Genomic DNA, 26,277 nt, shown 5'->3' on the forward strand with positions numbered 1-26,277 from the left:
GAGAAAGTATTTCTTTACAAAGAGTATGGACTCCCAGAATTCTAGAGCAGGCAGGAAGGCTGGACGTGAACCAGCCGACATGCTCACTTTACTGATGACAAAACTAATGGCCAGATGGATAGGGCACAGAGCTGGTTAATGGCAGAACCAGAATTACAGCCCAGGCCAGCATTCCTTCCACCAAACTTTACCATCTCATTCAGCCAGTTCCCTTCTTTCAGGGTTTTGCTGGGTTTTTTTAAAGCCTTTCAAAGTCTTGACTTTATTTGGAAGAAAATTCCAAACACTTTTTATTGTGAAGATACACACATGAGATAGATATTTCATTTACATATATATCTATATATACATATATATACATCATAAAATTTATCATTTAAGCCATCTTTTAAAAGTTTTAACTTTAAGTAATCTTGACACCCCACATGGGGATGGAACTCAAGACCCCAAGATCAAGGGTCACATGCTCTTTCCTCTGAGCCAGCCAAGAGCCCTGTAAACCATTTTTAAGTATACAGTTCAGCAGTATTAAATACAGTTGCACTGCTGGGCATCCATCACCACCATCCATCTCCAGGACTTTTTTCATTGTCTTCACTGAAACTTTGTAGCTATTAAACAGTAACTCCTCATTCTCTCCTTGTCCCCAGCCCTGGCAACTACCATTCTTCTTTATGTTTCCATGAATGTGAATACTCTAGGTGCCTCACAATAAGTAGAATCATATAGTATTTGACTTTTTGTGTCTGGCTTATTTCACTTAGCATAATGTCCTCAAGGTTCAATTATGTTATAGCATGTGTCCAATTTCCTTCCTCTTTAAGGCTGAAAAATGTTCCATTGCATGTATACATCTGTCAACGGACATTTACACTGCTCTCACATTTTGGCCATTGTGAATAATGCTGCTATTCAGATAGGTGTACAAGTATCTGTTCGAGTTCTTGCTTTTATTTTGGGTACACACTCAGGAATGGAACTGCTGGATCATATGGTATACCAGTGCTATTTTGAAATGTGTCTCAAGGAAACAGAAACTAAATTATCTTGCTTGGTGAATCCTTTAAAAAAAAAAAAAAAAAAGGAAAGGAAAATACTGAGTGTTTTGTTCCTGAACTTAGCTTAACTTAAAAACAAATTTTGTGAGATCTCTTTTAGAGGTTGTGTTAGGTAGAAGAGCGAGCACAGCAATGATAGTGAGGAGAATGACTTTGTACTAATGTCTAATGTAACACTGTTGACCTCCCTGAGCATGTAGGAGACAGTGGGAGGAAAGCAGTCTAGACAATCCCTAATGTCTATAGATTCTGTGGGTTCTAGGAATCTATGGAAAAACTTAGAGAATTGCTATGTTCCTTCTTCATTTTTACTTTCCTTTACTTCTGTTTGAATAAGCAATTGTATTAAAGCTTAAAGAACTGTTCCTAGTTTTGTTTTGTTTTGTTTTAAGATTTCATTTATTTATTTGATGCAGAGAGAGAGATAGCGAGAGAGGGAACACAAGCAGGGGGGAGTGGGGAAGGGGAGAAGGGGAGAAGGAGGCTTCCAGCTGAGCAAGGAACCCAATATGGGGGCTCAATCCCAGGACCCTGGGATCATGACTTGAGCTGAAGGCAGACGCTTAATAACTGAGGCACCCAGGTGCCCCAAAGAACCGTCTCTAGTTAAAGAACTTAGTATATTCTTGAAAAACAAATTTCAAGGGCAAGGAGAACCCCTAAGCTAGAAAAAAAAATCACTGAGACTAATTGATAAAAATCATTGAGACTAACTTAATATAACAGGCAATAATCTTCCCTAGTAGCACATTTATTTGATAACTGCCTTAGAATTTTCTAGAGTGTAGTATCTGTATACTCTAAGTCACTGTGGCTTAATTTAAGTCACTGTGGACTTATGATCACTTTATAGTAGTTGATATAGTAGTTGATATGAATGTACACCACTGAGCTCAGTATCAACAGGGAATACCTGCCAGGAAAAGTTTGAAACAATAGTTTGGTCCAAACAACACTTCAGTTACTGAGCAACATACAGTCACCAAGGTCCCTAACCGACAAGGCATTCAGAATCAAAATGCAGACCTGGCTGCAAGTGAGACAACAACACACTCCAAATCCCAGCCATTCCTGGGCCTTTCCTAACGACCCATGGACATTATTATTGTCTTTCTCAGGAAGGACTTGCACCCTACTTTCCCCAGCTTCCCAGAACTCTACCTGCTTGAGCACCCACCATGAAGCAGGCTTTCTACTCCAGGGTCAAGAGGGGCAAGATACAGATAGACTCCAGGTCTGTTTCCCCAGTCAGTATTTCAACTTCTTAAAATACTCTTTATGGAAAGCTTCCCTTGCTGGGTACAATGATCTATATTAACCGATTCAATACTGACAATTCTGGAAACAGGGTGTGTTCATGTTCACACTACAGGAAAGCAGAGGAAGCTCAGAGAAGCATCCTATCATGAGCCAGAAGGTAGGAAGGAGCACAGCCGGATTAAGCCAGCTGCGAGTCCAGCACTTCTTCCGCCACACCATTTGCCCACACTCTCACAAGTCTATGCCAAACTGGGCCTCCCAGAAGAGAACATCTGAGGCTCCTCCCTCAAAAAGCGGCCCCTAATGATTTAAAAATTAATTTATGGTTTTTCAGTCAAGCGTGAAGTGTACTGATCACATCATTTATTCTCTTACCTTTATTTCTGCTGATAGGCAGAACCTTAAAGTTCTAAGTAAGGCCAAGAGGAGAGATCTCAGATCAGTCCTTCCATTAAAAAGAGCTTTCCAGGGGGACACCTGGGTGGCTCAGTGGGTTAAGTGTCTGCCTTTGGCTCGGGTCATGATCACAGGGTCCTGGGATCAAGTCCTACATCAGGCTCTCTGCTCAGCAGGGAGCCTGCTTTCCCCTCCCTCTGCTGCTCCACCTGCTTGTGTGCTCACACTCTCTCTCTGACAAATAAATAAATGAAATCTTAAAATAGTAAAAAATAAAAAAAGAGCTTTCCAGGGATAGAAACACCCACATTACCACCACCTCCAATAGCAGCAGACAATGATTAAGTAAGTCCTTGGATTTTTATCCACCTCCAAGCTTACTCCTGGTCAATCTACTGGGAGAAAAGGCATCCATTCAAGACACCCCTGGGCATTTTTAGAGACTTAGACGATGTGGATCTCTTCCCTCCAAATTCTAAGAGTGCATACAAATAGTGTTAATGAATATTCATTAGGTAATAGATTCAGGAACCTTTGTGTCCTATTTCCACATGCATTTTTCTATGGCACTGAGACATATGGGGTGATCCTAGTTTGCACATCACATTATGATGATTTTATTGGACCTGGAGCATAATTTTATGATTTTAAATGACCACAGATGTTTATAATTATTGTATCATTGACTTCATGACATGCTACTGGTCCATCTATGATTTATTTGATGCCAAGGAGTTGATCAGGAAGTTAACACCCAATTATGACATTGTTCCTGTGGGAAAACACCACTGGTTTTAAAACACCCATTTTTTTATTAATGCAATGCCATGAAAAGTGGGTACTCCTTGCTCAATGAAACCCCGATTAAGCAAAACACAACTGTAAATTTTTCTTTAGGAGAAAGAAGCATTATTTTGGATTTTTTTAATTATTATTTTTTAGTAACTTCTACACCCAACATGGGTCTCGAACTTACAACCCCAAGATCAAGAGTCGCAGATCAAGAGTTGCTCTTCCAGCAGAGCCACCCAGGTGTCCCTGGATTTATTAAGAGATGCAGATGATAATGTGGAATAATTCCACTCCCTACATCACTGATTCTCAACTCTGGCTACATGTCATATCACCTGGGGGCACTCAAAAGATAGCTATGCCAGGCCTACCACAGACCAAAGGAATCAGAATTTCTGGGAGTGGGCTCAGGGGCTCATTTTTTTAAAACTCCCCAAGTGTTACACTATGAACCCAGGGTTCAGAACAACTGACCTATACCAGTGGTTCTTAAACTTAGCGTATCAGAATTACTGAAAGGCCCTATTAAAACACAGACTGTTGGACCCATCTGGGAATTTCTGATTAGGAGGCCTGGGCTATGGCAGAAAAACCTGCATTTCTAAAATAACTTCCTAGGGATACCGATGGCCAAAAGGCCACACTGAGAATCACTTCCTTATACTTTCCTTAGATGAATATTAATAGTTACTCTAACTTAATTTCATTAGAAAAATATTAGACCCCTCCTCAATAAGGTAAGGTCTAAAATTTTAGAAAGTTTTCAACAGAATAGGCCAAAGAAAGGATTTTCTGCTTAACCATCAATTAGTTTATCAGAATGTACCATCCCTTGAGAATTTTAGTTACTAAAGTTAAACCAGGAAAAAATCAGACACAGTTCACTCCCACCATTAGCAAGCACCACCCATGTGATGGCTGGGCACACACCATGAGTAAGTCATTATTTCCTTCCTAGAGCAGTGAACAGACTATCAGACCAGCCTGCTCTGCACACAGATAACTCTGCAGCCAGACGGTGACAGCTGAGGGAACAGTGAAAACCTGACTGGGAACATTTCAGAAAGAGCTGAAGGAGTTTTACACAGGATGGAACCTTATAGCTAGATCTTCAAAGGGGTCACCCTGTTGCCAGTTTCCCAGTACCCACAACAAAGTTTACAACACCAGTGAGTGTCCTCCCTGCCCCATGAGGGTGCATCTGGACCTTGTCCCCAGGTGTGATAGGTGTGATCAGGAACTACAGGCTAATTTTACTTCCAGGCTGAAGGCAGGGCCTGTGGTTTATCTACCTTTGTACTTCTTACAATTAGCCCAATGCCTCACAGGTAAGTGTGGCTGAACACCTGGGAGTAAGTGATGAAAAAAATGTAATGGGGTTGGGGGGGGGGGCGCCTGGGTGGCTTGGCTGGTTAAGCACCCGACTCATGATTTCGGCTCGGGTCATGATCTCACAGGTCATGGAATCGGGCTCCGCATCAGTCTCCACTCTCAACAGGGAGCCTGCTTGAGATCCTCTCTCCCTCTCTCTGTCCCTCTCCTCACCTGCATGCTCTCCCTCTCTCTCTCTCTCTCTCTGAAATAAATGAATCTTCAAAAAAATGTAATGTGGAAAATAAATCTAGTGCACCTCAGAGGTGCATTCAGGCACAGGGGAGGGGGTCCAGTTCAGTTTAAGGTTGAGAGTCTTGCTCCCTTCCAAGCTTAACACACCACAGACACTTGGAAAAGTATTCTTGACTAATCAGAAATATGGCAACACATTAAGCTGGTATGGGGATGTTAAGGATGAAAAGCAAGACTTTCCTCATGGTTTGCTTCTGTGCTTTTGGAAAGAGTAGAGAAGACTCTTTAGAACCTAGCTCATTAATGTGGAGACTGAGGGCTGGCTTCTTCCGTGTCCTACGTTCTGTGTCCTGCACTCTGGCTAAACACACAGTAGGTGCTCAAGTAATGCTCTTCCAAACTGAAATAACTTGAATTCCTTACTGAGTCTCAAAAACATGTTTTAAACTATTGGGACATAATGTGACAGTCACCTGCGATATTGAGAGCAGGCAGGCAGTGAATTTCAAAATGTAGTATCACCAAGTAGGCATAGAATCCCTCTTACCCACCAGCCAGACTGAGGCACAATCAACAAAGCTTAGGTCTCTAAAGACCCCCCACAGAGAAAAGAGCCAGAAGTAAAAGCTTTTCTCAAGTTGAGCATACCCACAAACACTTTTTTGTTGCTAGAAGAACCGAAATATATGTAGAAGTTAAATGCTAGAAGTACCCTTTGGAGTGCAGGTGTAGTAGGGGTTAGCCAACTCCAGGTTCCATAGCTCCTACTAGACCACAGCTCCCAAACAGCCCCTTCTCCTAAACAGCTGGATATTGAAGGTTATCATCTTCTCTCTGAAAAATGTAGTTTGCTATGCTCAAACTTATAAGTTCCCGTATTTCCTTCAAAACTAAAACATATATAAATTTTGCCTTTAAAGGGTAGTACAGAATCAAATGTCAAATGATCAAACATTAAAATAGCCCCCAAATTAAAGTATGATTGGTTTATTAGATTCTTGTTGGTGACTATTTCCCAAATAAAAGTACTGAATAATTATTAAGCTCTAATTATTCTGATCAAACTGCCTTCATTTCTGTCAATTAAATAAAAATGGATTGCCATGATTTAAATTGAACTCTGTTTTGAATGGATGGCTTCCTGTCATGTGAAACTTAGGATAGCATCATCCTAAATCCTTCCAGAATAGTTTGATACTTAGACATTAAATTATTTGCATCTTAAGGGCATTGGAAACCTAAAAAGAACTGAGATCATATTATAGTCCATTGAATAGTGAAATGCCATTAATTCTAATTGTAATAGCACAGAACTGGAATTTATTCCACCATTTCTTTAAAAAGAGGGTAAGGGTGGCTGATTCAACCAAGGATCAATATAAACAAGCTCATAAGAGGGAAATTTAAGCTACTCAAGAGAATAAGCTATTTAAACACCTTTCAGAAGTATTTATATATAACTGATATGATGAATATAAATCATTTTTCTATTCAATAAAAAGGTCTGGTAGGACTGCTCTTTAACTACTCAGGTTGCAGTACTTAATTGAAAGTAACATACATTTTCTTAAAATCTGCCCATTCAGACATTTGACGAATTATCATTGATCTTCCCCTAACCTGCATCAATAAAGCCTCAATGTATTTAATTCTAACCATAACCTCAGGTCAAGAATTGAGCAGCGCCAACCAGATTCAGAGAAACTGATGCTGTTTTGTGTTTTCAGAGAGGATCTGATGTATCTGATGATGAAAAACACCCAACCACTTTCACTGTACATTATGTGGTCCCTAGGCTGTTAGACACAAGAGAGAATGTCTGAGGTTCACACATCAATTGCACTAGACCACAAGCACTTCTGACAAACCAGGAAACATGTAAGTTTCCAAAGAACATGCAACCCTACAGGAGAGCCACGACACACATCCAGAGGCACTCAGAGGAGCAGTGGCCTAAGCGGAACTCTGTGGACAGCTCCTGTCCTGAGGTGTTTAGTAGGTAGACACCTGTGTGGCTCTGGGAGGAGGCCTGGGAAACAGGCTCTGTGAGGTAGCCAAGTTGGAAACATTCTCCTCTACCCCGAATGCTGTTTTTCTAGACTTGAAAAACAAATCAGCTGGAGGGGAACTCAAGGAGGAATAACTGAGATTATACGAGGTCTTGGCAGGTCACCTGTGGCAGTTCAGCCCATTCTTCTGATTTTTGCCCTCCTCATCCTCCCCCAGGCTGGGATTCTAACAGAGGAGTCACCGAGGAAGACTAAGAAAAAATACATTTCTTTGGGTGAATATCTACAGGCAGTCAAAATAATACAAAACAATAATAAAAAAATGTGTACAGTTACATATCACACAGGTCATCCTCTGGGCTCCCAGAATTGTTCATGGTCACCTTTAATCTCCTAACACTTGAAGATGACAAAAATCTCAAATAAATCTTAAATTTGGTCCTTCCACTGAAGGCAGTTGGGTAGTTCTCTCTAAAATCTCTGAAGAAAAAAAAATTTTAATGTCATCATTTGATTGCTTTGTGAAAAAAATACAACAAGATTTTAAACTCTAGAGAGGTTGAGAACCTACTCAAGGACAACCCTCTCCCAAAAAGGGTAACTCAGGATATATTCTGTTTAACTAGAATACACAGGGTGTAAAAAATTCAGGGGGCACCTGGGTGACTCAGTCGGTTAAAAGTCTGCCTTCAGCTCAGATCCCGGGGTCCTAGGATCAAGCTCTGCATCAGGCTCCCTGCTTAGCTCGGAGTCTGCTTCTCCACTGCTACTCACCCCACCCGTGCTCTCTTTCTCAAATAAGTAAATAAAATCTTTAAAAGAATTCAGTATTTACCCCTAGCGGTTTTTCTTAAACAATATAAGAAGTTATATAGATGCGGCCCATCCATCTTTCCTTGAGAGCAATCATTCCTAAAGGACCCTAAACCCTCTATAAGCCTCAGTCTATACAAATTCAAAAGGAAAGAACCAAAATAACTCCTCAGTCACACTATCCTATTATTAGGACCTTTGAGAGAAAAGGTTAGATGGGTTATGGGAAGATGCAATGTAAGTAAAGTAAGCACTGAGATTCAATAAAAATTTAAAGACTTGATTATTAACATACTATATCTGAGTGAAGTCAAAGTCAGGACATTCTATAAGCAAAGTTGACAGGTCTGTGTGATTTTGGCAAAACACTCATCTGTATTAAACACAAATGTGGATATGACTAACACCAGAAATGTGATCAAACTTCCTCAAGAAATAAATGTATGAAAAAGGTAGATACCAAAGATCTCAAGGCTTGATGTTTTCCATTTTTTAGAAAGATTTTATTTTTTTACTTGACAGAGAGAGACAGTGAGAGAGGGAACAGAAGCAGGGGGAGTGGGGGAGGGAGAAGGAGGCTCCCCACTGAGCAGGGGGCTGAACACAGGGCTTGATCCCAGGACCTTGGGATAGACCTGAGCCGAAGGCAGATGCTTAATGACTGAGCCACCCAGCCACCCCTGATGCTTTGCATTTTCAGTGGAGAAGAGAATTGGCCTCGTCTGATATCAAAGTGGCCACTGCATTTTGTCCCAGAAAGATTTACTCAAATTTGGTATAGTAAATAGCATATTTCTTAGAAAACCAATGATTTTAAAGAAGGGTAAATCTATTTTCCTCTTGTAGACCATGGCTAACCACAGTATGGCACAATTTTGGAGAAATCAGACCTCACCCAGTTACAAAAATAGCAAAAAGGGCTCTTACTGCTGGCAAAAAAATGGCTAACATCTTTATTGATACTGCAAGAACAGAGTTTTAAACTTTTCAATTATGCTTTTAAAAAATCAGCTCTTACAGATAAGGCTGAAAGGGAAAAATTAAATTGTGTTTTATAAAAGAGAAAATAACTACAATCATTCTTTGGAGAAAAGAAGAGGATGATAAAAAGTTGGGGAGCGGGGGAGGAGACACTTCAGGTCGAATGCTGAATATGTGACCTGTCGAAGCAGTTTGAACAGTCTGGGCCTTGGGTCCCCAATCTCTGAACTAAGGAGAGCAATGCCTTCCTCACCCTAGAAGGGGTTCTGAAAAATTAAGTAAGGTTTATAAAAGGATTCAGTAATCTGTAATTGTTATTACTGGTGTTTTATAAGGAATTCGTTTTACTCCAGAAGGGGCTACATATCAATATGAACAAAGGGGCATTATTCTCCTCAGTATAAACCCCAGATCAACCAAGGCTCTCTTCGATTTGCTGACTTTTCCTGATTGACTTAGTTAAATCCTAGGCACCCCAAGGATCCCTACCTCCAGGTCCTCACTTCTTGAGTGACCCTTTCCCACTGAGTGCGGGCTGGACTAGTGTCTCCGGTCTCACACACAAAACAAGATGATGCACAACTCATAGACTAGGGGGTGCAAGGCACTGCGGTGTTAGGCTGTCCTGGACTATTCACTCAGGGGAGCCCAGGGCCTTGCTGGGAGAGGCCCCTGCTGTGAAGGCCTCTATCCACAGCCATGGAGAAAGGAGGCTTTCTACCACCAGATGAGTGAGCCTGACAGCAGATCTTCTTGACTGCAACCTCATGAAAGATGCTGAGCTACAACAACCCAGCTCAACTGTTGCCATATTCCTGACCCTCAGAAAATGCAAGAGATAATGAACGTTCGGTGCATTAAATTGCTAAGTTTTGGGGGTAATTTGTTGTTGTTGTTTTTTTATGGAGTCCAATGAAGGGCTTGAACTCACAACCCTGAGATCAAGACCTGAGCTGAGATAGAGAGTCAGACGTTTGGGGCACCTGGGTGGCTCAGTGGGTTAAGCCTCTGCCTTCAGCTTAGGTCATGATCTCAGGGTCCTTGGATCGAGCCCCCGAATCGGGAAATCTCTGCTCAGCAGGGAGCCTGCTTCCCCCTCCCTCTCTGCCTGCCTCTCTGCCTACTTGTGATCTCTGTCTGTCAAATAAATAAATAAAATCTTTAAAAAAAAAAGAAAAGAAAAAGACTGATTTGGAAAATCTATTCTGGTTCCACCAAATCTAAAGCTCTACCTTCCAAAACTCATTTTGTGGCCCTGTACAACAGCTCTTTGCAGCGCAACTCTTGTTTTTAAAGGGCCTTTGTACCTAAAATGCCCATGAAGGCTTCATTCCACTTAGGCCAAAGATTCATTCAGTACAGAGACTGCCAAACCCATTCACAAAAGAGTAAAATCTTTGAACTGCTACTTCTCCCCACCCTCAGTCTGAAAATAAAGACAAGGAAAAGAAATAAAAGCAAATTATTAAGGATACCTTATTATGGCTCTAATTGTTTAAAAGTTAAAAAATATTTAATGAGCAGCTAATTTCACTTTTCAAGGCATTCAAGATGCACCAGTGGAAATAAAAAAAACAAGACAAGAACCAGATCTTGTGGAACTTCAATACTGTAAAGTTCAAAAGATCAGTCCAAAAAATAGAGTTGGCTGTTTTTGTGGAACTGATGACCATTAGATCCTTCACAAATGAGGAAAACCAAATGAAACCCTGAATTCTCAGACTCCTATATGCCACCCTATTTGTCTTACCACAGGTGATCTAATTTATGTTCTCCAAGACACGCTCCTCACCACCATTACAGTGATTCCTCCAAACGAGCAATTTCATTTCATGTAAGCTTTGGAATAAAAAGATACATTTTTAAAATGGTAATCCAACCATTCTACTAGTTTTTGTTTTTCAGTTTTCTTGGGTTTTGTGTTGTTTTTGCTTTTTGTGTGTGTGTTTTTTTCTTTTTTTTTGTAAAGGTCCCTTAGGTAACTGGCAGTTTCCGTTTAGTTTGGCCTTAATGAGTATTTACTGCATGCAGGACCCAGAAGCAGAATCCATACAGCTTTCAATTTCCTCAACTTAAATATAAGAAAGTGTAACAGTAACCAAAACTTTTCAAAATATTTAAAAGCACTACTTTTCACCACTGAATTTTCCTGCCAAGTACACACTATGCTTTTAAAATTACCTGCCTTACATCAGATGTTGATTTACAGGCAGAATTCGAGCTCTTACTTAAAAAAATGTTTGCTAGACATATGAGAATCATATTTTCTTAGAAAACAGTTTAAAACTTCATCTATAGATGGCCCAGTGTTTAACTGGAGAAGGTGTAATTGAGACTGATGAGGAACTATGTTCCTCCAATTATATGAAAATAGGGCTTTTTTTCCTCATGAACATGTAAAATGAAATAGCATATACATAAGATTATAAGATTGCCACATACTCTACATATGTACATTCTAAATTTACAAAAGGATTTCAGATGGTTTCATATAATAGAAACATAATAATTTATAAAATTTAAAGTATAAGGTACCATACAGTAGAGAAAATAATTATTTCAGGAAACTATCTAGACTAAGGATGGCTGCTGCAACGGAGACATAATTTTAATTTTGAGCTTCCAAACAGCTATCCTCATCATTAGATAAGAGACATACAAGTTTATCCAGTTTATCAAGACAAGGACTTTCCCCTCTCACTCATAGGCAAGCCTTAGGGTGGGAGATACTAGACATAATGGAGAGAGTCTTTACAGAAGGTACAGAATTTTCATGTGGCAGAAACTGCAAAACAGCAACCCACGGGCCAGGTTCAACCCACAATTTATCTTCTTTGACTCCTCACAGTCTCTACAAGATTTTTTGAATTGTTGCCAATATTTAACATAAGAACCTTGTCTTCCAGCTTCTTCTGAAAAATCAGATTTGAGAATGCTGGCCTTACATTTCCACATGGTAGCAGCTGGCTGACTTAAGTGTTACCTCTCCTGTACGTCACAGAAGGCCCCCCTTGCCACCACTTACATCATCTGCAGGTATTTGAGTGTGGACCCCTGTAAATATATAGTGGTTTCTTGTAAGAATCTTACTATGAAACTTGAATGTATGATACGAAATCAGCAATCTTCAAAGACCAGTCTTCAGGAAGTGGGAGCAATGGAGCACAGGGCACAGAACAGAGCTCAGAGGGGAGCCTCCTCTCTCTGGGCATGAAAACCATTGAGGAGGCTCTTTAAATAACACAGAAGGCAAAGTCCAAGGACTTTAGATACTGCCCCCAAGAGTCCCTAACCACACGTTAAGAAATCACTGAGAGAATAACATATATTGTTTGAAGTAATATCCTGTTTTAAGATTTTATTTATTTATTCATGAGACTCAGAGAAAGAGAGGGAGGCAGAGGGAGAAGCAGGCTCCTCACAGAGCAGGAAGCTCGATGTGGGGCTCCATCCCAAGATCCTGGGATCATGACCTGAGCTGAAGGCAGACACTTAACAAACTGAGCCACCCAGGGGTCCCTAATACCCTGTTTTAGAATAAGACTCATGCATGTAGGACTGATGCTGAGCAAGTGTGTATTAGATAATGGTTTATGTTCTCTCTGACTTGCAAGGTGTCCATTCTAACTAGTTGAAAATATTCTGAAGATCACCTCTGTGTTTATGGAAACTCACCAAATGCAACAGATAAAAGGAGGGGTGCTCTGCTTGAAGAAGGGGCAGGAGGGCCAACATGCTTGGACCTCCTGAACCAAAAACGTGCTGTTGATGAATGAGTGGGTCCCATGTCACCAGACCCATGACTCCTCAGAGTCAGTTGACTCTCATGGCTCTGCCAAGAACTAGACTGCAATCATTGGCTAAGGAGCTCCCTAGAAAGTTCCCGAAGGGCAAATGTTCTGTGCTATTGATTATAGAAAAATCCACAGATTTACTTAGTCTGGCATGCAGTTGGCAAAGCAAACATTTGTTACTAAAGTGAAAGTGACAGGCCATTCCACAGGAAGTAGACTTAGAAGTAGCAAAGGCAGGGTCTAAATTTTCGTTGAGAAAGAGCTTTGGATCTGCTGGAATGCCTGAACAAGGAACGGATTCAAGGCATGGAATTACATGCTATAGGACAGATAACTGTCAGACTGTTGTTTAAAGCAGCAAACCTCTTTTCTGAACCAAAATCTAGACTGAACTTCGATACATAAAACTGCAACGAATATAGCTGTTTTCTGACTGAAAGGTGGTTAAGAAGCCAGGATCTCCCATGTACATATGTCCACTTCTTCCTTCCCATGAATTTGGCATCTTCTCAGAATCCTAAGGCTTTGTGGAACATACTGTTAAACATACTACCATGGGGGAAGAAAAGGTAGGACTTTGGCCTGGAAATATTTTTTAAATATTTATTTATTTATTTTAAAGCGAGCACACAAGGGGGAGAGGTAGAAGGAGAGGGAGAATCTTAAGCAGGCTCGACTTCGTGCTGAGCACAGAGCCTGACGTGAGGCTCGATCTCAACCCCCTGAGATCATGACCTGAGCTGAAATCAAGAGTCGGACACTTAACGACTGAGCCACCCAGGCACCCCAGGCAGGCCTGGAAATTTTTAAGGCAGATACTAACATCTTGTCCATAATAGTGAACTGAAGCCACAAATGTCCAATATCAAAATTATTGTTTTGAAATCACTGAAATAGACATGGAGAGCAAACCATTAATACAAAAATCAATGAACCAACTCTTCCTGGCAAATCTCCTAAGATATATAAAGAATTATATTAGAACCGACCACCTGTTCCCAGTCCTTTTATAGCCCTTAAAACAAAATGTCAGTTTCACTTACTTACTTCATAAAACTAAATCCCTCTCTTCTTTATTTCAAATAATTGAATAAACAGCACCTTTGTTATCTCAAATCTTTTGTGAATAAAAAAATGAATGTAAAATATTAAAAAATATTAAGGGGCAAAAGAATTAGAAGTATTCATTGACTAGTATTTTATTATTTATTCTTCAAAAGGGAGACTAAATCCTACATTTTAAAATATCTGAGTTTAAAACTTGGCTTCTAAAGATCCAACTCAGCATTAGCATTGACACAACTCAGAGTTTTCCAAAGCTTATTTTACAAATTCAGTGTCCATGATTTGAAGACACCACTATTCATATAAAGAGAGGAGGGGGGAAAGTACAGCAAAATCCAGGAGCAAGGCCAGATTATGCATCCACAAAATTTTTTTCTATCCTTCAATGGTATTTGGGGGGGAAAAAAAGATGTTTTCCCTTTACAAAGAATAAATACAATTGCACTCGGGGGGCGGTGGGGGGAGGAGTATCCCAAACTTTCAACACTGTGAAATTCCTTCCCAAATTTTCAGCTCTTCATAAAAGCCAGCAATGTTTGACACCACCACTCAACCACTGACGAGTGCGTGCGTGTGTGTGTGTGTGTGTGTGTGTGTGTATCTGTCTACTGCACTTTCCCGGTAAGTGTATGCCATAGAACCCATACATTCCAACACACTGAGCAAGCGCACACACGCCTCCCTGGCTTCCACAAACTCAGCTAGCGAGGGGGCACTACACTGGAGGCAGGCCTGCACACCAGACACCTTCCAGCCCTGCCCAGCCATCCCCACGGAAATGCAAAGGGGAAGGAGAATGAGAGTAAAAGAGAGAGAGAGAGAGAGAGAGAGAGGAAGTGGCCAGTACAGGGCCTCATAGAAAGAAATGCAAAACCTTTTGTGGGGCAGGCCAGCCACATACTCCTGGAGTTTTTAAACGTCAAAGAATAAACTGTGAGATTTTCAGTCCTGCTGGCACCACTGGAGTCACTTGCTATCTTCTATGCACTATCAGTGAACACCAGTCTTTCCCCTGTGCTCCGAAATTAGAGAATGCACGAGCTGTGTGACATGTTCACTCAGTCACCTATGCTCCTATGGCCGCCTATCTCCTGGCCTCCTCCTTTCCCTCTCTCCCTCCAACTATCTCTCTTTCTTTCTCTTTCCCTTCTTCCTTCCTTCTATTTGAAGAGGATAAACTCCATTTTTTTTAGTGTTAAACTGTTGAATCATCTACCTCTGACTCTCTCAAAGATGCACAAATATTTCACTCCAAAATCTTACCCGTAGAATGAAGAAAAACATCCATTTTTTCATTATGCATTGTTAAAATCACAACGATCAGGAGGGACTCAATTAAAAGGTCTCCATATGATATAGTTTTTGCCTGTCCTCACATGAGCTTTCTCAAAATATCTTTTATTTCGTGAATTGGTTTGAAGTTTACCTGTCTGCCGAATCACCATTCGATTACATATTTTTTGCTTTACTTTTTGAAGAGAAAAGAGATGTAGCAAGATAATAAAAATGTCTTCTCTGATTACATTTTAAGCTCTATTAGAGGTTCTTGAGAGAGAAAAGTCATTTTTAAAAATTTTTTAATCATAATAAAGCTCATAAGATTATGATTTTATCAAAAAACCACAACCTCTATATCTAGAAGCAAAATTCTTGTATATCTCATATTTCACTGATAGTATAATTGTATCTTATGTCTTATATACTTAAAAAAGTCACCAATGTACTATAAATATAATGTTTAAGTATTGTATCAAAAAGAACATATAGATCTTTTTACTCCCTATGCTTTCACTGACATTTTCATGTGTCAGAAAGGTTTAAACTTTTCTAATGTTGGATGAATCATTTTATGAAAAGCAATGTGTGAGAATCCCATACTTTCCTTCTCCAGACCATAAACATTTTTTTATATACAGATGAAAATGAAACCATGCCAAACTTTGTGCAACATTCTAAGTCCTAAACAAAAAAGCCTGAGTCTTTTTTCAGGATTTAAAAAATATATATCTGGGCCAAAGGCATGAATACAGACCTTCTCCCCACACTGCATACACCTTACGTTTTTTTACACTAAATTTTCAGCCACAATGACTTTTAAAAACATCTCTCTTTCATAATTACTAACGTCTCTACATTAGGAAGGACTACTTCAAAAAGTGTCCTCCAATTATGACTAACACTTTTAGCTGTTTTTCAATTATATTATATTAAAAAATAACCAAACTTCAATCCCTTACAGTCCTCAGCATATCTGTGTATAGACGTAAATTTTATTTCTTATTCTGAGTTGGGAAAAACATACAAAGTTACTCTCTAGCCTATGTAAACATTATCACAACTCCTGCCTAACTGGTAGGGTGCTGTTACTATATTCAAATTAGGAGGAGAGCAAAGGTAATAGGACCACTGTTTCTTTGAAGCAGGTTCGGTCAGGTGGAAGGAGGAATTGCTTTTGAGCCTGAAGCTTTACAGCCCTATCTGGAATAGGGATGAAGTACAGGTCTCTCCTGGCTGTTGTGAGGATAAAATTAAGATACAGAAGGCCTAGGGCAGCCCCTAGCACAGGAATTGCTTTCTAAGTATTAGTTACCTTCCTTCCCCATCTTCAGAGTTAGAATTCCACAGATCGTGCAATATCCTACTCCATACTATCCTAACTGAAAGAAATGAAACGTGTGGGGAGTTGGAAATAATCTTTTCACCTATTATTTTCTTGATAGTGCCTTCCTCCCTTCCACCACCACCATATACACAGGACAGTATCCCAAAGTTAAAGGAAACAAGAGGATAAACGCAGGAGAACTTTACAATTAAGGGAAAATGAACTGCACTTCACAAACTGTGTTATTTAGTATATGTTTTTGAGTGACTATATCATTAATGAAGACCTCTGAAAACTTCACGGGTGCTATCCGACCAATATTCCTTCCATCCCCACAGGAGAGGCCAAAGGCCATATTCCGTACAGCAAGGGAAGCAGAGAGACACCACATCTAGGGAAAGACCTGGCAGACACCAGGAAAAGAAACCAAAACATAGTCCTGACCTCCAGCAATGGGGTGGTTAAAACCCAGGAAGAACTCACCCAAGTGATTCCTTGAGCTAGACTTTCCTTTACCACAAGACTTACAGTCTTGACCAGAGCTATAGCTCACTGCCTCATGCATGTGGCGCAAGATGTCGAGAGATACGTCTTTCTTGGCAGTGTTCTATTTCACAGCACAAGGAATGCAACCACTGAAAAAAGCAACAAACTCCAACCCCACTTCTGTCTATGGGCGAGCATGGAGCTGGGAGGAGGTAATGCTGCTGGTAACGTTTAAATTGCCTCTGTTTGTTTCTAATTATTTTTGTTTCTAAAAAACCGTAACAAAGTACAGATCACTCAGATTGATGTAAGAGTAAGACTGCAAAGGGTCATTCACAAACAAATCTATTTTCATATATTTTCATCACTCTTGAGAAGCACCCTTTGAGCCTTACAATGCTTTTGACTGACTTCTTTAACTTAAAAAAGAGGGGGGAAAAGTCTCAGCATGCTGGACTGAGGATCAGAAGACCTGGGCTCTAGCCGCAGCTTCACTATTTAATAGCCATGTGGCCTTAGGCAAATTATTAAATCTCTCAGAAACTAAGTTTCCTCATCAGAAAAAAAGGGAGGAAATTACTTGTCCTATCTTCTTCACATAATTATTACTTGGAATAAATGAAATAATGTGTTGAAGGGGCTGGGACATCATCTGTACTATAAGAATACACGATGCAGGCACATAAAAATACATGTATCTCCCCAAGAGAACGCTACTAGCATTATTTATACATCAACACATGGAATCATGAAACAACCTTTCTGATCACATTTAAAACAAAAATTAAAAATCCAAGCTTCCCCCTGAGGCAAATTCTCACACACTGGCACATATTAATTATATCATAATGAGAAAAGCTGACAATATTCTCATTGCAATGGTCCCAAAATATTTCCCTGGTCATTAGGTACAACATTTCTTATGACACAGATAAATACCAAAAAGTCTAAAACATGCATCAGAACTCTTAATTTTCATTTATTGGACTCACTTTAAAACACCTATATTATAAAATATTCTTGATAGTACACAGAATGGGAAAATTCTAAGGAATGGTCACATTTTAAGAAAAAAGTACAGAATAGATAAATAACAAGGAAATCCAGGAATAAATGAACAAAATATATCTCAAAAATGCAAGCCTATTACGCAGGGAGAAAGAGAGGCTTGGGAAGGAGACATATGTCTATTCAACGATGGGCACTGGGTTAGCTTTTAAATCTGATGGCCTGCTATTAATGTAAAAGCATCCATTTTCTCTGGTCTACTTAATCTTTACCTCAATATGCCCTCAAACTCTAAACCAAATTAAAGAAACAATTATCATATCCTCCCTTGTCTTTGGAAGCCAAAGCAATAGAACCTGAATTTTTCTATAAAGGAAAATAATTTTTCTTCACTATTTTATGGAAAGACCAAAGTACATGATCAAGACAGGAAAAGAAAAACCTTAAAAATAATGCTCTGAGCACTCTACAATTTTGCTGCCCGAAATAGAACCCATACAGTCCATGCCACCAAATGAAAATTACAAGTTTGTAAGCATGAAGTCAAATTATAAAGTAAAAGATTTTTTTAAATATTTTAATGATGATAAATGGGAGGAAAGACTGTTATCTTTACTGGTAGGTGTTTGTTGTTTATTTGTTATTACGTTTTCTTCAATGATAGTGTTCTGAATGACTACCCAAACTGATTGGACTTGAATTTCAGTGTAAAAAGGATAAACCTTGACTAATAAATTACTTGGGCATGTTTTGTTAAACAGAACCATCCCATACTTCAAATTAAGAAGTTAATCATAACTTTTGAGAGATTATGCTTTTGACTAAAAGTTTCGGAAAACTGGTTTAACAAACCGACTTAGCCAAGTCACACCACTCTCTTCTTCAACACTAAAAAGAACGTAAAGACACTTTGGTGGCATGTAAGTGGAATTTTAAAAAAATATATTTTGAAACTTTTTTAAGAGTCTCCGAAGAAACCAGTTCAATATTGATGTTTCTAATGAAATTGATTCTGTCAGAGTACTTTTGCTGTGCAAAATAATATACTGTCTTCCACAGCATAGAATTTCTAATGAAAATGCATATTCAAATCTTGAATTTTCTAACATTTATAAAAATGGCTTATCCATTATCAGAGCTTTCACAGAATCTATGAGTGAGAGGGGCTATCCAAGCAAAAGGAAGAGAGCAGACTTTGCATTACATCGTCCTCCCAGCAGCAGACTTAGGGCAAAAGCCACTATAGGTGCCGGAGCCCTGGCTTCCAAAAGGTTAACCACCTACAAGAGTTACGTATCACTCAAGGCAAATACTGAGTCCCTTTGTCACAAGGTTCAAACATCTAGCAATTTTCATTTGCCGTGTCAGATTCTAAAATCCAGAGCAAATGTTGCTCAATTAAAGATTTCCTCCTCTTCCCTCTTGATACCATCTGTCTGAAAATACTGTCCCCCACAAAGCACACATGCACACAGACACCCATGTGCACACACCCCACTGAATCACAGAGATGACACACTTAGCTCAAATAATATCCTCTCACAACTCTGACCAATTGCTCATCTACTTTTGAGAATTTCATTAGAAGACTTGGAAGAGTGATTCAGCAATAGGCAGCAAATATTTAGAAAGTTGAGAAGTATCAGATATGTGTAAAAAGTTCCTGTAGAAATCTGATTTTCATTGTTTTGACTTTTAATAAATGTGCCCAAGTTACTATCCTCTTCTGTACTTTCAACCTCATTTACATCCCCCCAGCTGAAAAACTGCAGCAACCTCCACAAAACAAAAACATCTACTCAAAATAGTTAGATGTAAATTTTGATACACGATTAGTTCTAAATCATCTAATGTCCTTTCAAAAATTCTTCTTAAAGAAAATATATTATATCACCATGTATAAAAGCTATTGTACAAATACTACTAATCTTCTCTCATGTAATCTCAGGTTAAAAGAACAAAACACAAAACTCTGAGACCATCCCTACTGGTCATCTTATATCCAGCCATAATTATAAGGAAACATTATTTTTAAAAACACCATTTGACAAATGTATTAAACATCACCAAGCCTCCTTTTAGAATTAGTGGGGAGATGTAGTCATTTAGTACTTTTATATATTGCTACAATACAAATTTAAAACTGAGATGAATTTGACCAATTGGAAATCAAGCAGCACATAAAAAGTATTTTGATTTGCAGCTTTCAATGGTTTTTAAAATTTAGCTAAATGATATAAAACATCAAATAGCCAGTCTTTTAATATTTGTAAGCTAGAACTTTTAATCTACATTATCATATAAATTATCAACTAGTTTTTTTCTTGATTGCTTCTATTTCAATTCTAATTCTTATCTCTTAAAGGTCACAAAAATGTGTAATTCTTTATGGCATTGCCTAGAAACATATGAAAAAATTATTAGCTTTTTAAAAAATGGGAAACTAAATGTCCAACTCAAAGTCAAATCATGTTACCTTACACTTTGACATGTATTTTATATTAATATATGTTATATACTAATATAACAACATATATTAATATAACACACATGTAATCTGTATATTTAAATTCAGGAATTAATTTTTAATTCAACAAATTCTTTAAATAGAAGGTTATCATATGATTTTAACCTAAAAAAGTCTTTTCTATTGCTACAAAATTAAAAATTGATGCAGCAAAAGCTTTTGTTGCAGGGAGGGCTTGAGGTTGGGTGATTTTTTTTTTTCTCTTTTTGGTATTTAATTCAACTATACACAATGTAGTACATACAAGCAAAATACAATTGAGATACTGTTTTCTTTAACATTCCTATAGGAGACCGAATTCATTTGCATTGGATAGAACACAATTACTGATTTTTAACTCATGAAAGACAAATTCATAGCTTTTTCCTACACTACCTCATAGTATTCACACCATCTCAGTGAAAGCATGTCTAGCAACACTTGGTTACTTCCTAGCAGTGGGCAGAAATTGCATTTTTCAAAGTTTTGTTTCTCACAGAATCATTCAAGTTTAGTTACAAAGCACATTCAGGTTCACGTATGTCTTTGCCCAAAACAATTTATGTGACATGTGCTTGTGTGTGCATGTGTGTAGGTACATATGCAGATATCTGTATATGTTTTTAAACTAAACTCTCCTCGACATCAAAAATGAAATTTCTCCCAAGGAAGTTTCCACAACTTTTAACAGAATTTTAAAGTCACTACCAGGTTCTTCCTCTTTAAGCAATCTTTGATTTATATATAGTACCAACAAATATGAATAGAGAAAAACAATCCAAAGATTTATATTCAACAAAGCTTGAAACCCACTTAGCAAGTAAGAAAAATAGATGGTTTGTCTATGGTTTGCATTATAATAATTTGCATCTAATAAGAATGAAACACATGTGGCAAAAAAGAAAAAGAGTTTTCTGCTTCTGATGACCCTGAGAAAATAATGGTTATCTAGTCTGTCTGCTATAATAGCACATGTAAAATGATGCTAGAAGGATACTTAACAAAAGACCCAATTGGTAAGCAAATGGCACGCCAATAATTTCATGACTTAAGATAAAAACATCTCCTCCCAAAGTATCATTAGCTTAAAAAAATCTATTTGGAATGTAGATACTAAAGTTCATTCTTGCAAACAGAAAGAAATCAGAACAATATAAAAAAAGTGAGCACTCAATTGTTGAATGATTTTTTTTAAGGAAGCAAGCAATGAGGATGAATTGTTTTCTTCACATTTTCACTTCAACTAACACAAAAACCACATATAGAACAGACTTAACGCTGACAAATCTACTTCTAACTTGTGAGATTTCATGGAAATGCAACAAAGGAACACCAAAATAGTCACCATATAACATAAAAGCTTTGGTTTCAAATGTCACAGTACCCTGCTTTTTGAAAGCCAGCACTGTGATAGTGCCCTGTACATGAGAACATACAGCTGCTTCATCCCAGGGTCTGAGCTCAGTACACAACGCCAGTCATTAGCCATCTCTCCCTTAGCCTGCAGTACAAGCAACTAATTCCTGCATTTTAAACCAATAAAGGAAAGGGAAAAAAAGAGTAAAACCATCCAATCAGAAATGATGCAACCCTCTACAGCAGCAGCTTATGCATACATTTGGTATGTCAGACGTCTTCAGTGTAGTGAATCATACACAGCGCATTTAATCTACCTCCTAGGTATTTCACATCGCCCACATGTTCAAAGAAATCATGTACTAATAGGACTATGTAAGTCCTAGTTTGCTCTGTATTTAATTAATACTAAAAAATTGGGAACGCTTTTAATTCTGAACTCTTACATAAACATAGCAAAATTACTTAAATGATACTCTGGCTAATAGCAAATAATCTCTTCATTTTGAAAGAAAAAGTTTAGAAGAAGTTTATTTGGGAGAAGGCTCAGGATAAGTTAATAACTTCAGATGCATTAGTATTTCACTTACATTGCAACATGAAATAATGTACTTTGCAACATGAAATGAGACATCAACTAAACAAAGTTAAAATTCGAGTGATTTTTATTAATTATAACCCAAAAAAGGGCTCAAAACAGCTATACAACCCATAGAATCAGGCATTTATAGAATAATAGTCCATCAAATGTTATAGGTGGTTCTTTCAAGCCTTGCTCAATATATTCATCAAATTTTCAAGTGTTGTAAGATGAGTAATTTAAACTTACAATAAGTACTTAATATATCAGAAAGTTTCAACTTGAATTTCTCAGGCAAAAAAAAATTATAGAAAAGTTTACAAATTAAAACACTTAACTGAAAAACCAGTTACACATTACATCTGTTCCTAGAGAGAAGAACTAGCTTAATATTACACATGAAGCTGCAAATCATAACTTTTGTCTTTTTCTGAAGTCAGTAGCTTTGTGACACCTCACAGAATCATTTGCAAACAAAAGATATTCTGTTGCTTAGTTAAAATAAAAGTATCTGAAAAGACGCCCACAGTTTTTAAAACCGCTTTAACAAAACATCTAAGTATTTATAAAATTAGTCAGTTTGTTTTAAAATTTATTCAATCCTGGTAAAAATCAAGTTAGTGGTTACACTGTTGAGTATCACAAATTGTAAAGGTGGTAAATCAAAGACTTCACTTAGAGTTTTCAATCCAGCTACTTAATGACTAATGGTGAAGAAATGTATGTGAATGGGATATAAACTAAATTACGACACATGGGAGAAAAAAAATCTAGAATGAGTAATAAAGGGCCCCGATTTAAAGTCCACAATAAACTTTAAACAAAGATGTTCTCCCTCATTCTCTCCTCATAGATATTTCTCACGTAGGCAAATCACTGTGGAGAAACCCAACCTCCACAAAGCTCTTTACTCCTTCATTAACAACAGTGCACTTAAATATAACCTATAGATTTCACAAAGATTCTTGTTCAGCCTCAAACTATCTTAAAAGCAACAACAACAAAACGCTCAGAAGCAATAGCCAATAGTCTCACTGACTAAAAAAGTCTGGCTTTTTAACTGCCATCCAATCCAAACAACCTTCTTTAGAGTGCTATCCAAAATATTGACCCCTTACTGAATTATTTTATCATTCAACGTTAAGCTATCTTTAAAAAAAAACTAATTAATCGCGAAGTTTAGTTAAGCAATTTAGCTGACAAAGTAAATATTTACTCTTAACATCTCACAGGAAGTCTTGACAAGCATTTGTTGCCACTGTGCTGGGGGTAGGGGTGGGAGGCAAGTTTTGATAAACAAGTTTAACGGTCCCAGCGAATTTCACACAGCTAGGGTTCGCCACCCCTCACCCCCAATAAGGCACCAGATATTTTCCAAGCACAGTCAACACCTTATATAATGAAAGTAAAAAGTGTAACTTTCTAAACTGTGTTATTTCCACTAACAAAACAAACAAAAGCCCTTTTTTAAACCATAAAAGCACATTTTTAAAAACGGAGTGTATTTTTGTATTTTTACGTAAGCCGTATCATAAAATAACTAAGTAAAAGATATTTACCTGAGCTTTTTAGAGACTGAGTAATCAACTTCCATGATTTTCCCATGCAATTCCACTTTACCTTTAAAACAGAAATTAAAGCACTCAGAACCTTCCTTAGATAAAAACCGGCGGGGGTCTAGGAGGGGCACGCACAGAACTCCACGCTCGGGCTCCGCCTTCGGGCGCCCTCCAGGGGTCTCCTACCCTTCCCGAGCTGGGCAAACTTGCTTCCCAGTGGGAAGCAAGGTGGGCGCCCCTAGTCTTGGGGCGAGGTGGGAAGGGCGCGAGCCCGGATCCGACCCCAGGTATAGCTGTGGGTGGCATTACCGGAAAAACAAATTTAATAAAGAGCGGCGCCAATTTGAAAGGATGAGCTCATTTGAAACTCAAGCTGCAGGGCTGGCGCGGCCCCGCTCCTCTCCCGGCCCCCATTTCTCCATACCGCTAACCCGGGCCCCGAAGGCTCCGCTGCGCTCCCCTCCCTGCCTTCTCCACCCGGTGGCCCCGAGAAGACGCACCGACCCCCTCCTCCTGCCCCACCACCACCCGGGCGGCCGCTTCTGCGAGAGTCCAGTCCCGGCCGGCTCCTGGGTGTCACCTTGGCCTCGCTGCCGCCCCGCCCCCACCCCGCTCGCCAGTGGGGAAGGGGCTCCCGCCGGGCCGGGGTTCGGGGGGCGCAGGCTCCTGGCCCGGGGGCGAGCGCGGCTCCGAGCGGTGCGTGTGCTAGAGGGAGAGTTGGTGAGTGCGCGCGCGCGCGAGTGTGTGTGTGTGTCGCTCTCCGTCTCCCGTCTGGGCTCCAGCGCTCTCGCGGGCCCCCCGGTCGCCTCTTTCCCGGTTCTCAGCCCGGGCCCCCACCGAGTTGAGACAGGGCACCTCGTAAAAAGGTGCTTCTGGCCGAGCGGGAGGCGGGGGGACAGACGGCGGAAAGCCCCCAGCCCCGAGTTCTTCTCAATAAAATCGGACAAAAAATTCAGAGAAAAATAGGAGCGCTTGAGAGACGAGCGAGAGGGGACTGAGGTTCGGGAGAGGACCGGGAGAGATGTGCCGTCGTGCAGGGGCTGGGGTTGGGGAAGCCCCGAAACCTCGGAGGGGATCATCAGGGTGGCGCCGAGGGGGTGCCGAAAGTGGGGGACCGCGAGGCGAGGTGGGGAGGGGGGCTTGAAAGGAGAGTGCGGCTCAGGGGACGCCAGAGGGCGAGAGGTCCCGGGCACGAGGCACGGAAAAGGGTAAGGTCCGGTCAAGGGAGAAAGAGATGCAGGCTTTGGAGGGGGTCCCTGACAAAGGGGGTGACGGGAAGGTCAGGGAAGAGAGGGGACGGGGGCTCTCTGAGGATGGGGGTGGGGAAACTCTGGAGAGCAGCTCGGGGAGCCAGGGGGAGGAAGGGTGCCCCCAGAGAGCGAGCGAGCCCTGGGCACCCTCGGAGCGGTCGGGGGTCGCCCCAGGGCTGCGGCTGGGAGGGCAGTGGGGGGAGTCCGGAGTGGTGGGGGGAGGGGAGCGGGCCGTCCCGGGATCCGGCGGGCGGCGAGAGTTGAGGGTCTGGTGCGTGGAAGTGAGCGTGCGGGCGCGGGAGCCCCCGCCGGGCGCCGCCCGCAGGGCTCGGCCTCCCTCCGGGCGCCGTCCCGGCCTGAGCTGGGCGAGGCGGGGGGAGGGGGGTAGCGGCGACTGCTTACCCGAGAGGGTCTCGATGGCGCGGATGGCCCAGTTCTGGTCGGGGTAGTCCACGAAGGCGTAGCCGGACTTGAGCAGGACCTGTCCCGCCAGGGGCAGCTTCCTGTCCCCGAAGAGCTGCCGGAGGTCGTCGGCGGTGACGGCGGGGCTCAGGTTCCCGATGTAAAGCTTGTTCATCATCCGTCTCTTCCCCGAGAGCCCGCGGCTCCCCCGGCCCGGTACCCGGCGCTCCTCGCCTCCTCCGCTGCCCTCGTCTCTCCTCCTCCTCCTCCGCCCCCCCTCCCCGCCCTCCGCCCGCCCGCCACCCACCCCCACCCTCAGCCTGGCTCCCCCCACCGCGGCCGGCCCGGCCCGCCCGGGGGCAGAGGCGGAGGCGGGGACTCGGCGCGGCTGCCTCCTCGGGGCAGAGTCCCGGGCCGGGCGGCGGCGCGCGGACAAAGCGCTCTCTCTGCCTCCCTCTCTCTCTCTCCCTCTCAAGGCGGTGGCGGGAGGAGGAGCAGCGGCGGGCGGCGGCAGCGCACCCCGCGTGTGTCTGTGTGAGAGTTTGTACGGGCGTGTGCGCAGCCGAGAGTGAGCGAGCGAGCGCCCCCTCCCCGCCCCGCGCCGCCGAGCCCCGAGCCCCCCGCACGGCTACCCGGGCTTCTGCCTCCCGCCGGGCGGGCGGAAGCGGGTCGCCGCCCGGGGCTGGGGCTCCCGGGCGCCAGAAGCCCGGGCGGGCGCGGCGCGGAGGCCAGGCGTGCGGCGGGGCGGGGAAGGCGCGCCCCGGGCGCGGGTGGGAGTGCGCGAGGGGGCGCGG

At 41.2% G+C, this 26,277-nt stretch overlaps 1 protein-coding gene across 3 annotated transcripts in view; it reads right to left on the reverse strand.

Moving 5' to 3' along the window:
* Positions 1–25,759, reverse strand: part of IGF2BP2 (insulin like growth factor 2 mRNA binding protein 2) — a 160,194-nt gene extending 134,435 nt beyond the window's left edge. For all 3 annotated transcript variants that reach the window (XM_080809284.1, XM_080809282.1, XM_080809283.1), the window contains exons 1-2: positions 25,484–25,759; positions 23,832–23,892 (exon numbers count right to left, since the gene is read on the reverse strand). In XM_080809284.1, coding sequence (XP_080665410.1) covers positions 23,832–23,892; positions 25,484–25,661 — 239 coding nt within the window. In that variant the 5' untranslated portion in view covers positions 25,662–25,759. The remainder of the gene's footprint in view (positions 1–23,831; positions 23,893–25,483) is intronic.
* Positions 25,760–26,277: the final 518 nt, after the last annotated feature.

The sequence above is a fragment of the Martes martes genome (assembly GCF_963455335.1).
Source record: "Martes martes genome assembly, chromosome: 1".
NCBI classification, from domain to species: domain Eukaryota; kingdom Metazoa; phylum Chordata; class Mammalia; order Carnivora; family Mustelidae; genus Martes; species Martes martes.